Here is a 12020-nt window from a genome sequence, read left to right as displayed (position 1 = left end):
TTTTTAATTTTATTTATTTATTTATTTATTTGTATTTTATTTTTTTGAGACAATCTATCACTATGTAGTTTTGACTGATCTTGAACTATGTAGCCCAGGCTGGCCTCAAACTCACAGCAATCCTTCTGCCTCAGCCTCCTGAGTGCTGGGATTACAGGCATGGGCCACTATGCCCAAGTTAATACATGTGCTTTTTATTTTATTTTTTTTTTGCAGAACTGGCAATTGAACTCAGGATCTAGCACTTGCCAGGCAAGTGCTTATTCTACTGGGCCATCTCCCCACCCCCTACATGTGCTTTTTAAATGAGTTGATTTGTAAAATCAGATTAGTGAGCTTTTTGCTGGAGCATCTGAAAGGCATGTTGCATACCTTGATGAGCTGATTATTTTTCACGTAGTGCAAAGTGTTCGCCCGGTTCCCGCCAGCAACCACAGGTGGGTAGGCCAGGATGTCTGCCCCGCGCGCCCGACATTCAAACTCAAACTGTGGAGAACAGCGAGGTGTGAGCAACGCATTCTGCATCTCTTCCAGCCAGGCGAGCTTCACAGCCTCTGCCTCCGTAGCAGCGCTTGCTGGAAGCCAAGCACTGCACGCTGTGTCCAACCCAACCCTAATGCTGCTCTTCACACATCTATTTCCCATGCTGTGTGCTACGTATCTACAGTCTGCATGCACTGTTATTCCCCCCAGTCCTGTTAACTTTATTATTAACTCTATTCTCTTCTGAGTATTTTCCAAATTCCTATGACTTTCAAATTCAGTCCAGAAGAGGACATAGAAAATCTCCAAGGAGGGCTACTGTTTATTCTTACTTAGCTAAACAACAAAATATGGGTCTCACTTTTGACACTAGCTCTAGATTACCAATTTAGTTTATCTTTTTGCAGTACCGAGAATTGAACTCAGGATCTTGCACTTGCCAGGCAAGTGCTTATTCCACTGAACCATCTCCCCGGCCCTACTAATTTCTTTTTTTTTTTTTTTCCCCTACTAATTTCATATTAAAACAGAAACACTAAATCTGCTGGAAGAATAGGTACAACACTTGAAAACTTTGGTATAGGCAAAGACTTTATGAACAAAACCCCAATCACATAGGATCTATCACAAAGAGTCAGCTACTGGGATCTCATCTTATTAAAAGGCTTTTGCAGGGCCGGCCAGATAGCTCAGTGGACTAAAGCGCCTGCTTAGGCAGAGCAGAGGCTGGGCTTGATCCCCAGCATGCTGTGCTGGCCCTGCCTCCGGGGCATGCTGAAATGGGATTATTGAGACTGGGTGTGGTGGTGCATACCTGTAATCCCAGCACTCAGGAGGCTGAAAACAGGAGAATCACTATGAGTCCAATCTACGTAGTGAGACCCTGTAGACCCTGTACCAAATATATTAAAAAATAATAATAAAATAAAAAAAGCTTTTGCACAGCAAGAAAAACCACCAACCAAGTGAACAGACAATGCTAAAAATTTTCTGCAGGTAGTTCCATAGACAAATGACTAATGCCTAACATATATAAAGAATTTTATTTATTTATTTATTTATTTTTTTGTGGAACCGGGGATTGAACTCAGGCCCTTGTGTTTGCCAGGGAAGCGCTTATTCCACTGAGCCATCTCCCCAGCCCCTATATAAAGAATTAAAAAATAAAATTTAAAAAAAAAAAATCAGAGTTCCCCCTCAATTTCAGGCCCAACCCAAAAATGGGCATCTGAGATAAATACACACTTCTCAGATAAAGAAGTAGAAACATTAAATACATAAAAAGTTTCACATCATTAGTTATTCAAGATATACAAATTAAAACAATGAGATTTCATGTCACTCCAGAAACAATGGCTATTATCGAGAAATCACAGTTACAAATGCTGGAGGGTCTGTGGGGAAAAAGGAAGCCTTCTGCACTGTTGGTGGGAGAGGAGATTGGTCCAATCACTGGAAATCAGTGTGGAGATTCCTCTAAAAACTAGGATTTAAGAGGTTCCATTTGATCTATCTATTTCTCCCTTCAGTTATCTTCCCAAAAGAATTAAAAGCAGGGCCAGGGAGATAGCTTGGCAGCCTACGTGCCTGCCTGGCAAGTGCAAGGACCTACGTTCGATCCTTGGTACTGCATGCTGTGCCAGCCCCATGCCAAGCTGCCCACTGAAACTGGGTGTGGTGGCACACACCTGTAATCTCAATGCTGGGGGAGGCTGAGACAGGAGGATCAAGAGTCCAAGCTGCACAGTGAGACTTTACACTCGCCCCCCCAAAAAAAACCAAGGAATTAAAAGCATCATGCCACAGTGAAATATGCACACCTATGTTTATAGGGACACAGTTTGTAAGAGCTAAATCTTGGAAACAGCCCAAATGGCCATCAATTGATGAATGGATAAAGAAGATGCATTTTTCTTTATACAGTGGAGTACTACTCTGCCATAAAGGATAAGCTTGAGACATTTCTCGCTAAATGGATGCACCTTGAGACCACACTCCTAAGTGAAATAAATCAGACACACATGTTTAAATACCACACTGTTTCTCTGGTGTGAGAAATCAAAAGTGTAAATAAGGACCAAAATGCTTAAAAGATATTGGGAAATGTGTTCAAATGAGAAGGGGAAGAAGAAAGAGTAGAGGAAAGAAAAAGGGGAAGTGAAAAGAAAAAAAAAGAAGGAAAAAGTGAAAACAAAGCTTTTGTAAATAAGGAGGGGAGGAGGAGTTGAAGGAAAGGAGAATTAAAAAAAAAAAAAAGCAAGATGTATGATGTACAGGTACAAATTCCCAACAACGAAAGTTATTATTATGTGGATCTAAAATGCACCCCCCCCAAAAAAAAAAAAACTACTGATTTCAACTTTTCAAAGGCGTGCTAACCTGAATGCTCTGGACAAGTGCGTGGACGCCAGGTTGCTGGGCGGGCTGCAGAGTGGCTGATCTGCACTAGCCAAGTGCAGCTGCAGACCCGTCTTCCTTCACATTTACCAAAACGCTGCTGCTCTCATCTTACACCGTTCAGCCTTTTTAAAAATTTTATTTTATTTATTTATTAAATGTATTTTAGTACAGGGTCTACAGGGTCTCACTACACAGATTGGACTCATAGTGATCCTCCTGTTTTCAGCCTCCCAAGCACTGGGATTACAGGCGTGTGTCATCACACCCAGTCTCAATCACCATCTTCTTCTTTCTTTTTTTTTGTTTTCCAGTTTTTCTTTTCTTCTTCTTCTTCTTCTTCTTCTTCTTCTTCTTTTTTTTTTTTTTTTTTTTTGGTGGAACCGGGGATTGAACTTAGGCCCTTGAGCTTGCCAGGGAAGTGCTTATTCTACTGAGCTATCTCCTTGCTTCTCCCCACACCCGTTTTCCCTTTTTCTTTTTTTTATTAATTCAATCACCATCTTAACGCGTCCCACAGGGCCAGCACAGCGTGCCGGGGATTGAACCCCTGCCACTGTGCTCTGCCTAAGCAGGTGCTTTACTCCGCTGAGCTATCTGGCCAGCTTGCTTGCTTGCTTGCTTGCTTTTTCTTTCGCCTTTCTTTCATTTGCTCTGCTTCTCAATTTTCTTCTTGTAAGTGTAGCAGTGCCTACTTTAGACTCTCACACTGAGCTAACGCCAAGAATACATGCAAAGCAGAGGGGCTCCGAGGTTGGGCGTGAGGCCCGAGAGCTGCTGCCCACCAGCAGAGCCCATGTGGCTCCTGTCCCTGCTCACCTTGGCATAGAGGAAGGCTTCCTCCACAGGAGCTTTACTGGCAAACATTGTTTCTGTGAAAGCCTGCCAAGACAGAAGGACAAGAACAGTCTCATTTTTACTGTATTGCCAACTCAAACATTCAAAACACTGTAGTTCAAATTTATGCTTTACAGTTCAAATTTTTTTTTTTTTTTTTTTTTTTTTTGGTATTTTAGGGAAGGGTCAAAAAGGGTCTCAAAAAGTAGCCAGAACAATCGGATAAGGTATCTGTTTGAAGCAAGATGGAGTATTTTTTTTTTTTTTTTTTTCCAGAACCGAGGATTGAACTCAGGCAAGCGCTTATTCTACTGAGCCATCTCTCCGGCCCTACAGTTCAAATTTTTAAAAAGCAATTTTCCCCCTAGTTTTGTCTGTCTAAAGTTGTGACTGAGTGGTACAATATAGGGTTTTTTTTTTTTGTTTTTTTTTTTTGTATTTTTAGGGAAGGGTCTAAAGGGTGTTCAGAGTCTCACTACTTGACCAGACTCAGTGATCTGCCTGCTTACAGCTTCCCAAGAGCTGGGATTACAGGGGCACACCACCACACCCAGTCTCAATTGCGGTCTCAGCATGCCCTGGGGCGGGGCTGGCATGGCAGGCCCGGGGATTGAGCCCCTGCCCCTGTACCTGCTTGCAGGTGCTTTAACTTTAATCACAATATAGATTTCAAGGGACTGCTTTCAGGATCATGTGGCTGAGGACAAATTCTGCAGAAGGATGCTCAAGTCTCCAACTTGGAACAGTCCTTGCAAAACAGGCAGCCAAACTGCACTTGCCCTGTGGTTCTGTGCAAAGTCTATGCCGCACTAAGAGGCCAGGTCTGTGAGGAGCCAGGGAACCCGGAACGCTAGCGCCCCACTAAGGGTGGGAGGGGGGGTATGGCCTTGCCCTGGGAGGACACAATGGTCCTCTTCTCTGCTGCATGGAGACATGCATAAGGACTGTGGACAGTGAATCTGCTGTTACCTTGCTCTTGCACTTTGCAGCCTCTAGAACTGTGAGGAAGTGACATGAACCAGTCAGGCTTGTTACAGTCAGGCTTGTTACAGCAGAACAAACGAGTAAGACACGAATGTATCTAACTAAAGCACCAGGATGCGTCCAGAGCGCTGGCCTCTGGAACTATAGCCTGCATAGTCCTGTCCACAGCGGTGTTTCCTGGCCTTAGCATTGCTGACTTTGGGGCCGGATAATTCTCTGTGGTGGGGGCTGAACAGTTCAGTGAATGTCACCCGTGACCACATAACCCCAGATGAAACCAAAATGTCCCCTAAGCGGCTGAGCATAGTGGTGCGTGCCTGTAATCCTAGCACTTGGGAGGCTGAGGCAAGAGGCTTGCCCTGAGTTCAAGACCTGAATGAACACAGTAAGCTACTGTCTCAGAAAGAAAAGAAAGAAGTCCCCAGGGGGCAAATTGTCCTCGAGAGCCATTCCCTTATATAGGTATTTTTAGGTAAGCCTTCAACCTTTGTTGCAGCGTATATGCTTGTAACTCATTAATCCACTTCATTTAAAAAACTTTTTGTTTCTTTCATGCATACCATCTTTTATAACTATGGCTATTATGGGTGGGCTACAAATTTGTCTCTGTTTACTATCAGGCAGTGTGAAAAAGGAAACTGGCAGCTACACGATTGGCAGTGTCTGCTGGATAAAAACAAACCCATTTCAGAGTTATTAGGCGACTATACTACACCAAGAAAAGGATTTCTCCCAAGCTGCTAACACTATGACTCCTGATGGATGCAACCCCAACAGCTGTTTTCAGTGACGTTTCTCAGGGCCAGGGAGATGACTCAGTGGAATAAGCACTTCCCTGGCAAGCGCAAGGACCTGAGTTCAATCCCTGGTTCTGCGGAAAAAAAAAAAAAAAAAAAATTTAATTATTTTAGGGGCCGGGGAAATGGCTCAGTAGAATAAGCACTTGCATGGCAAGCATAAGGTCCTGAGTTCAATCCCCGGTTCTGGAAAAAAAAAAACAAAAACAAACACTCTGGCTTTAAGTGCACTTTAGGAGGGCCCGCACATTAGCTCAGTTGTTTAAGTGCCTGCTTAAACGAAGCAGTCAGTCTCTGGGAGCGGTGGTTCAATTCCCAGATACTCAAGGCAACCCAGACCAGTGCTGGAGGCAATCTGGAGCCACCAAAAAACCCCACCAAAAAACAACTTCTGCAATGACATTTCTCTCTGTGAGGAACGGAGTCATCATTTATTCCAAATATGTACTACAAAAAGAAAGAAAACCAAAACGAAAATAATGTTTTGTTTGTTTGTTTTATGTATTTGGTACAGGGCCTCACTATGCAGATAGGACTCATAGTGATCCTCCTATTTGCAGCCTACCCAGTGCTGGGATTATAGGTAAGCAGCACCATGCCCAGTCTCCGCCACCCTGGGGGCAGGGCAGGCATGGCATGCCAGGGATTGAACCCCAGTCACTGCACCTGCCTAAGCAGGTGCTTTAGTCTGCTGAGCTATCTGGCCGGCCCATGGTCTGTCTTTTTACTGATTTTCTTTTGAATGCATACCTAATGTGGCAGAGAGGTTTTGAAGTCATGCTCTTTGACATTCTATGCAGTGTAAACCACAAGATAGGCAATATTATCCTCATTACAGTTGTGGAAACTAGGGCCTGGTGAGGGCTAGTGAGCTGGTCAAATGACACAGCGTGGCATTTACACACAGGCCTGTCTGCAGTTTTCTCACTTGGCCTCCCTGCGGAAGACTCAGGGACTAGGTAGATACAAGACAGGGAGAAACAACTAGTGAGCATATTCTATTTCCACCCAGAGTATTAAGCTAGATGTTAATACTATAAACAACAACAAAAAAAGAGTACCAGAGGAGGGTCAGGATTGGTGGCAGGGAGGGTCAGGATTGGTGGCAGTGAAACAAAAGTCCTAGTCAGTAAGAGAAACGCGTTGAGTAGACAGTCTTGCTATAGCTAGAGCACTGGACTCTTCGGTTTTTTGAGATAGGATTTTGCTGTGTAGTTTAGGCTACATATAATCCTCAGGATCCTCCTGCCTCAGTCTATCAGGTGCTGGGATTACAAGGGTGCTCTAGAGTACCAATTCAGAATCTCTGCTTGAGTATTAAAAAATTAGAGGGCATACAGTGAAAGGATAGCAAAATGAGGGAAAATACAGCATAGGAGGAAGAGTTAAAGGCAACAGAGACGTCTGACTTTAGGAAGACTAAAGGCAGCACAGAAAAGCAGCTTTCAAAGTATCTGTGTGCAGCTGGGTGTGGTGGTGCATGCCAGTAACCCCAGCACTCTGGGAGGATGAAGTGGGAGGATCCCATCTGATTCCAGGCTGGACAACTTTTATCAAAACTCTGTCTCAAAATATGAAGAGGACTGGGGATGTAGCTTGGGTGAAGGCCATGGGCTAAATCTGCAGTGTCCTTCAGCACACCACAACAAGACAGCCTTCACCTTGTCTGTGAGGATTAATTCCAGCAGCCCGAGGCACTGATCCTGGCCAAAGCCAGAAACACAGCCACTGAGTGCTGCCAACTGTTTCAGAGCAGTCAGTATCAGCTCCTCAGTCCTGAGAGCAATCGCACTAATTTTGAGTTTTCTGTGTATCACTGGACGCTCCTGGGCTGTGATAGGAAGTGCAGTCTCCGTGGTCTCTCTAGAGAGGACAACAGGAGCCCGTACCTGACCTCCCTGCATGCCTTCTTCCAGTCTGCCACTGGCTGTGATCCTTCTCCCTTTTTTCAGCACTGGGACCTTTGCACTGAGTTACAGGAATATAGCTAAGCCCTCAGACCCACCCCTTTCTTGAGACAGGGTCTTGCTAAGTCACTAAATTGCCCAAGCTGGACTCCAACTTGTGGTCTTCCTACCTCAGCTTCCCAGCGGGCTGGGATTACATGCATATAAGCACAGTCACTGTGCCGAGTAGCTGTGATACTTCATTGCTGTTTCTATATTGTGCACTCTCACCATAATAACTGCAGATTTGTAAGCACAGTCACTGTGTCTTTAGTAAATGAATGCTATTTAACTGCCACGATCAATGCAACTGGCTTTGGAAGTGAGAATATGGGGCACAAAGTGCATGCCTATAGTCCCAGCTACTGGGAAGGCTGAGGCAGGAGGATGGCAAGTTCAGTTCAGCCTGGCCAACCTAGTGAGACCATGCCTCAGTAATATTAAAATAGAGCAGAAATGGCTGAGGATGTAGCTTAGTGGTAAAACTGCCCTGAGTTCAAATCCCAATATCTGAAACATAAGAGTGCATATTAGACAGCTAACACTTTTCATTTTTATTGTGATGAAATTTACATTAGATAAAATTAACATAGCGTTGGAGAGATGGCTCAGTAGAATAAGCGCTTCCCTGGCAAGCTCAAGGGCCTGAGTTCAAGCCCCGGTTCTGTCAAAAAAAAAAAAAAAAGAAAAAAAAAAAAAAAAAAGAAATTGTAGATTCAGGAGTCTATAGATAGAGAGGGAAAAAAATAGAATAGAGCCTCATTAGGTCTTCTAGCTAATCCTGACTAGAAGGAGTCAAAAAACAAACTTTCCTAGAGAAATTCCCTTCGGAAATAGATCAAGGATAGGGACAGAGAAAGAGAGAGAAACCAGATAAAGACCCCAAATGACGCTGGGACTTGAACCAAGAGATCAGAAAAAGAGCTGATAGGCAGGACACAAGTGATAAACCACCCTACCTCCAACAGAAGACAGAGAAAACAAAGGGAGGGCTAATGTTAAGGCAGAATGTATTCACACCTATGCACTAATAGGCACAGACATGCATGTGTATTCACTCTAGGGTCAACAGAGAGTCCAACAGAATCCACCCCCCACCCCAACTCTAACCCAAGGATAAGGCACTCCCTTGGCAACTAGCAGACCACCTAAAAGTTAAGGCCTTAAAAAGTACATCAAGGACAAGTGAACAAACAGGAAAAAGTGCACGTAAATCACAGCAAGAAGTTTTGGTAGGCAGAGGTGCTTGGAAGCCAATCCAGTTATGACAAGTTCCAGGATGGGGAGAAAGGGTCTCTGACATCCCCCCTATAAAAGGAGCTGGGAACAAAGGCTCATGGGTCCCCGTCTTTCTGGAGCTCCTTAACCTGATTCTTATCAGAGTATCTATCCTCTTCTCTCCCTTCCATTTCCTCTTTACAAATAAAATGTCTTGGTTAAACTTTGCCTCTCTACTCATTTTTTGGGATGCGGTTTATGATCCTGGTTGGCTGCTTGGACAGCACAGGAGCAGGGCTTGCCCTCCAGACGTGTCATCTTTGGTTCCCTGACCAGAAACCAGAAGTGACAAAATGAGTAATTCAGTGGTACTTAGTACATTTACAATGTCTTGCAAGTAGTGTTACTTATTTTTAGTTCAAAACATTTTTACCACTCCCCCCAATCAGAATATGTTATCCCTGTTCTGAAAATACCACCTCAATATCTGCTAATCTGTCTACAGATTTACTGGTTCTGGATAGTACATATAAACTGAATTATAGAAAACATATATTATGTGTCTTTTTTTTTTTTTTTGTGGTATCGGGGATTGAACTCAGGGCCTTGTGCTTGCCAGGCAGGTGCTTATTCCATTGAGCTATCTCCCTGGCCCTGGGTCTGTCTTCTTTAACTTAGCAGATTTTCTTATTCTTGGCTTTTTAAAGTTTGTGCTAGCCTTGAACGCACTGTGTATTCTAGATTGCCTTGACATTTCCAGCCCTTAGGTAAGGTGGGTGGTTTGACTTCATACTTTTGCATCCTGTTCCAGCACACTGGACTCATTCTTTCAAGTTTTGTTCTTTGTTCAGCTTTTTCACACCTGACTCATTTTGCACTAAAATATAGTTACAGTGTTCTTTTGAAAGAGAAATCAACTGACTTGAATACAAGATGTTAATAAAACAGTCAAGTCATCCTTGGTGTGAAGTAGTAGTCTTGAGATCTGTGGAATCTGGAGAAATTTAGGAGCCAGAAAAAGGTCTGTAAAGGAAGAATGCAAATTGATGGAATATCTGCTCAACACTGTACGGTGTGGCTATTCCCTTTGTGGAGGAAAGGTTAGAGTCCCTTTGGATGAGCTTCTTAGTCAACAGATGGAGCTTTTTTTTTTTTTTATAGATGGAGTTCTAACAAAGAGATCTGGGCCAATTTAAGTTTTGATGATTCAATCTTATGAGACTAAGATACTATTAAGGTAGTTCAAGTGGCAAACTGCTATGTGAGGGTAAGAAACTGTGGAGGGAGCTGTTATTCAGTGAAGAAAATGATTCATTTCCTAGATTTTTTTTTCATAGAATAGCCTGATGAGCCTTTTTTAAATCCCTCCTGGGCACTGGGGTTTATTTCACGACAGAACCACTGGGAACCTGGCCTGGAGTGCACACACAGCTCCAGATGCAGTGGGGCACAAGGTGACAAGCATGATGGTAACAGCTGGGGTCACCGGTTCTGGGTGGCCCTGAGGGCATCTACAGAGAGGTAGCAGGAGGGGACCTAACTATCTGGGCCTGAGGCCTGGGCGCTGGCCTGCCATGGCCTATTTGCTCAGGGGGTTTCTGAAGTTCCGGCCGGTGAACTTGGCCTTGCTACCCAGCTCCTCCTTGATTCTGAGGATCTGGTTGTACTTGGCCAGGTGCTCGGATTGGCAGGGTGTGCCAGTCTTGATCTGCCCAGTGCTGAGTCCCACCACCAGGTCAGCAATGAAGATGTCTTCTGTCTCCCTGGACCGGTGGGACACCACGATGTCCCAGCCGTTGGACTGCACCAGCTTGCATGCCTGAAGGGACTCAGTAACTGAGCCAATCTGGTTGACTTTGAGCAGCAGGCAGTTGCAGGCCTTCTCATTCACGGCCTTGGCGATGCACTTGGGGTTGGTCACTGTGAGGTCATCGCCCATCACCTGGATGCCGGCGCTGGCCGTGAACTTCTGCCAGGCGCCCCAAGTGTCCTGGTTGAAGGGGTCCTTAATGGACACCACTGGGTAGTCCTTGATGAAGGACTTGTAGAGGTCACCCAGCTGATCGGGTGAGATATACCTACTGGGGTCATCAGAAGACTTGAAGTCCAGGTCATACTTCCCAGACCTGAAGAACTCAGACGCAGCCACGTCCATGCCAGTGACTACCTTGTTTGAGTAGCTAGCCTTCCCAATGGCAGTCTTGGGGCTGGGGAGATAGCTCAGTAGAATAAGTGCTTTCCTGGCAAGCGCAAGAGCCTGAGTTCAATCCCCGGTTCCCCCCGTCGCCCAAAAAGAAAAGAATAGGACCTGAGTCTGTGAGTCTGGACCTAAGTCCAATGGCAGTCTTCAGCAACTTCAGGGCTTCCTTATTCTCTGGGATGTTGGGTGCGAAGCCACCCTCGTCATCCAAGTTGGTGGTATCCTTGCCGTACTTCTCCTCAGTGACGTTCTTCAGGTTGTGGCAGACCTCGGCCCCAGTGTGCATGGCCTCCTTAAAGCTGGCCGTGACCACAGGCAAGATCATGAAGTCCTGCATGGCCAGCTCACTGCCAGAGTGCGAGCCACCATTGATCACATTGAAGGCAGGCACAGGCAAGATAACCTTGGGATTGCCTGCCAGGTTAGCGATGTGGCAGTACAGGGACACCCCCTTCTCCACGGCACTGGCCTTGCACATTGCAAAAGACACTCCCAGGATGGCATTTGCTCCAAACTTGGATTTATTTTCAGTCTCATCCATCTCGTCATCAGCTTATCAATCTTCTCCTGCTCTATGACATTCAGTTTCTTGCTAACCAGGACAGGTGCAATAGTTTTATTGATGTGCTCAACAGCCTTTGACACACTCTTGCCCAGGTAGCGGGTCTTGTCATTGTCATACAGCTCTAGGGCCTCGTAGATGCCAGTGGAGGCTCCACTGGGCACAGCAGCTCGGAAGAGACCTTTGGAGGTGTAGAGGTCAACTTCCACAGTGGGGTTCCCATGAGAGTCAAAGCTCTCTTGGGCGTGCATCTTTTTTTTTTTTTTGGTGGAACTGGGGATTGAACTCAGGCTCTTGCGCTTGTCAGGGAAGCACTTATTCTACTGAGCCATCTCCCTGGCCCCAGGGCGTGCATCTTGAGAAGGAAAAAGAGGGAACTATAGACACTGAGATGCACGTTGAAGTGGCGAGCTGCTCTGTGCGCTGCCCGCCCAATTTCCTGCCTAGCTCCCCTCCCCCCAGCTCTTAAGGGCTCCCCAATGAGCCCTTGTTAAAAATGGTTCTTGGGGCTGGTGAGATGGCTCAGTGGTCTAAAGCACCTACTTAGAACAAGCTTAGCAAAGCACAGGGACCACGGTTCAATCCCCCAGCACCAC

General features: G+C 45.3%; 1 protein-coding gene and 1 pseudogene across 4 annotated transcripts in view; both read right to left on the bottom strand.

Annotated features, from left to right (window-relative positions):
- Positions 1 to 12020, bottom strand: part of Xpnpep3 (X-prolyl aminopeptidase 3) — an 83085-nt gene that overhangs the window by 12573 nt on the left and 58492 nt on the right. For all 4 annotated transcript variants that reach the window (XM_004634647.2, XM_023719007.1, XM_023719009.1 and 1 more), the window contains 2 exons: positions 3700 to 3762; positions 373 to 486 (listed from right to left, as the gene is read on the bottom strand). In XM_004634647.2, the coding sequence (XP_004634704.2) occupies positions 373 to 486; positions 3700 to 3762 (177 nt within the window). The remainder of the gene's footprint in view (positions 1 to 372; positions 487 to 3699; positions 3763 to 12020) is intronic.
- Positions 10242 to 12020, bottom strand: part of LOC105742643 — a 10614-nt pseudogene continuing 8835 nt past the window's right edge.

Source organism: Octodon degus, unplaced genomic scaffold, assembly GCF_000260255.1.
Source record: "Octodon degus isolate 3935 unplaced genomic scaffold, OctDeg1.0 scaffold00064, whole genome shotgun sequence".
In the NCBI taxonomy this organism is placed as follows: domain Eukaryota; kingdom Metazoa; phylum Chordata; class Mammalia; order Rodentia; family Octodontidae; genus Octodon; species Octodon degus.
Note: the sequence above shows the minus strand (reverse complement) of the source record. Positions and strands in the feature narration are given on the sequence as shown.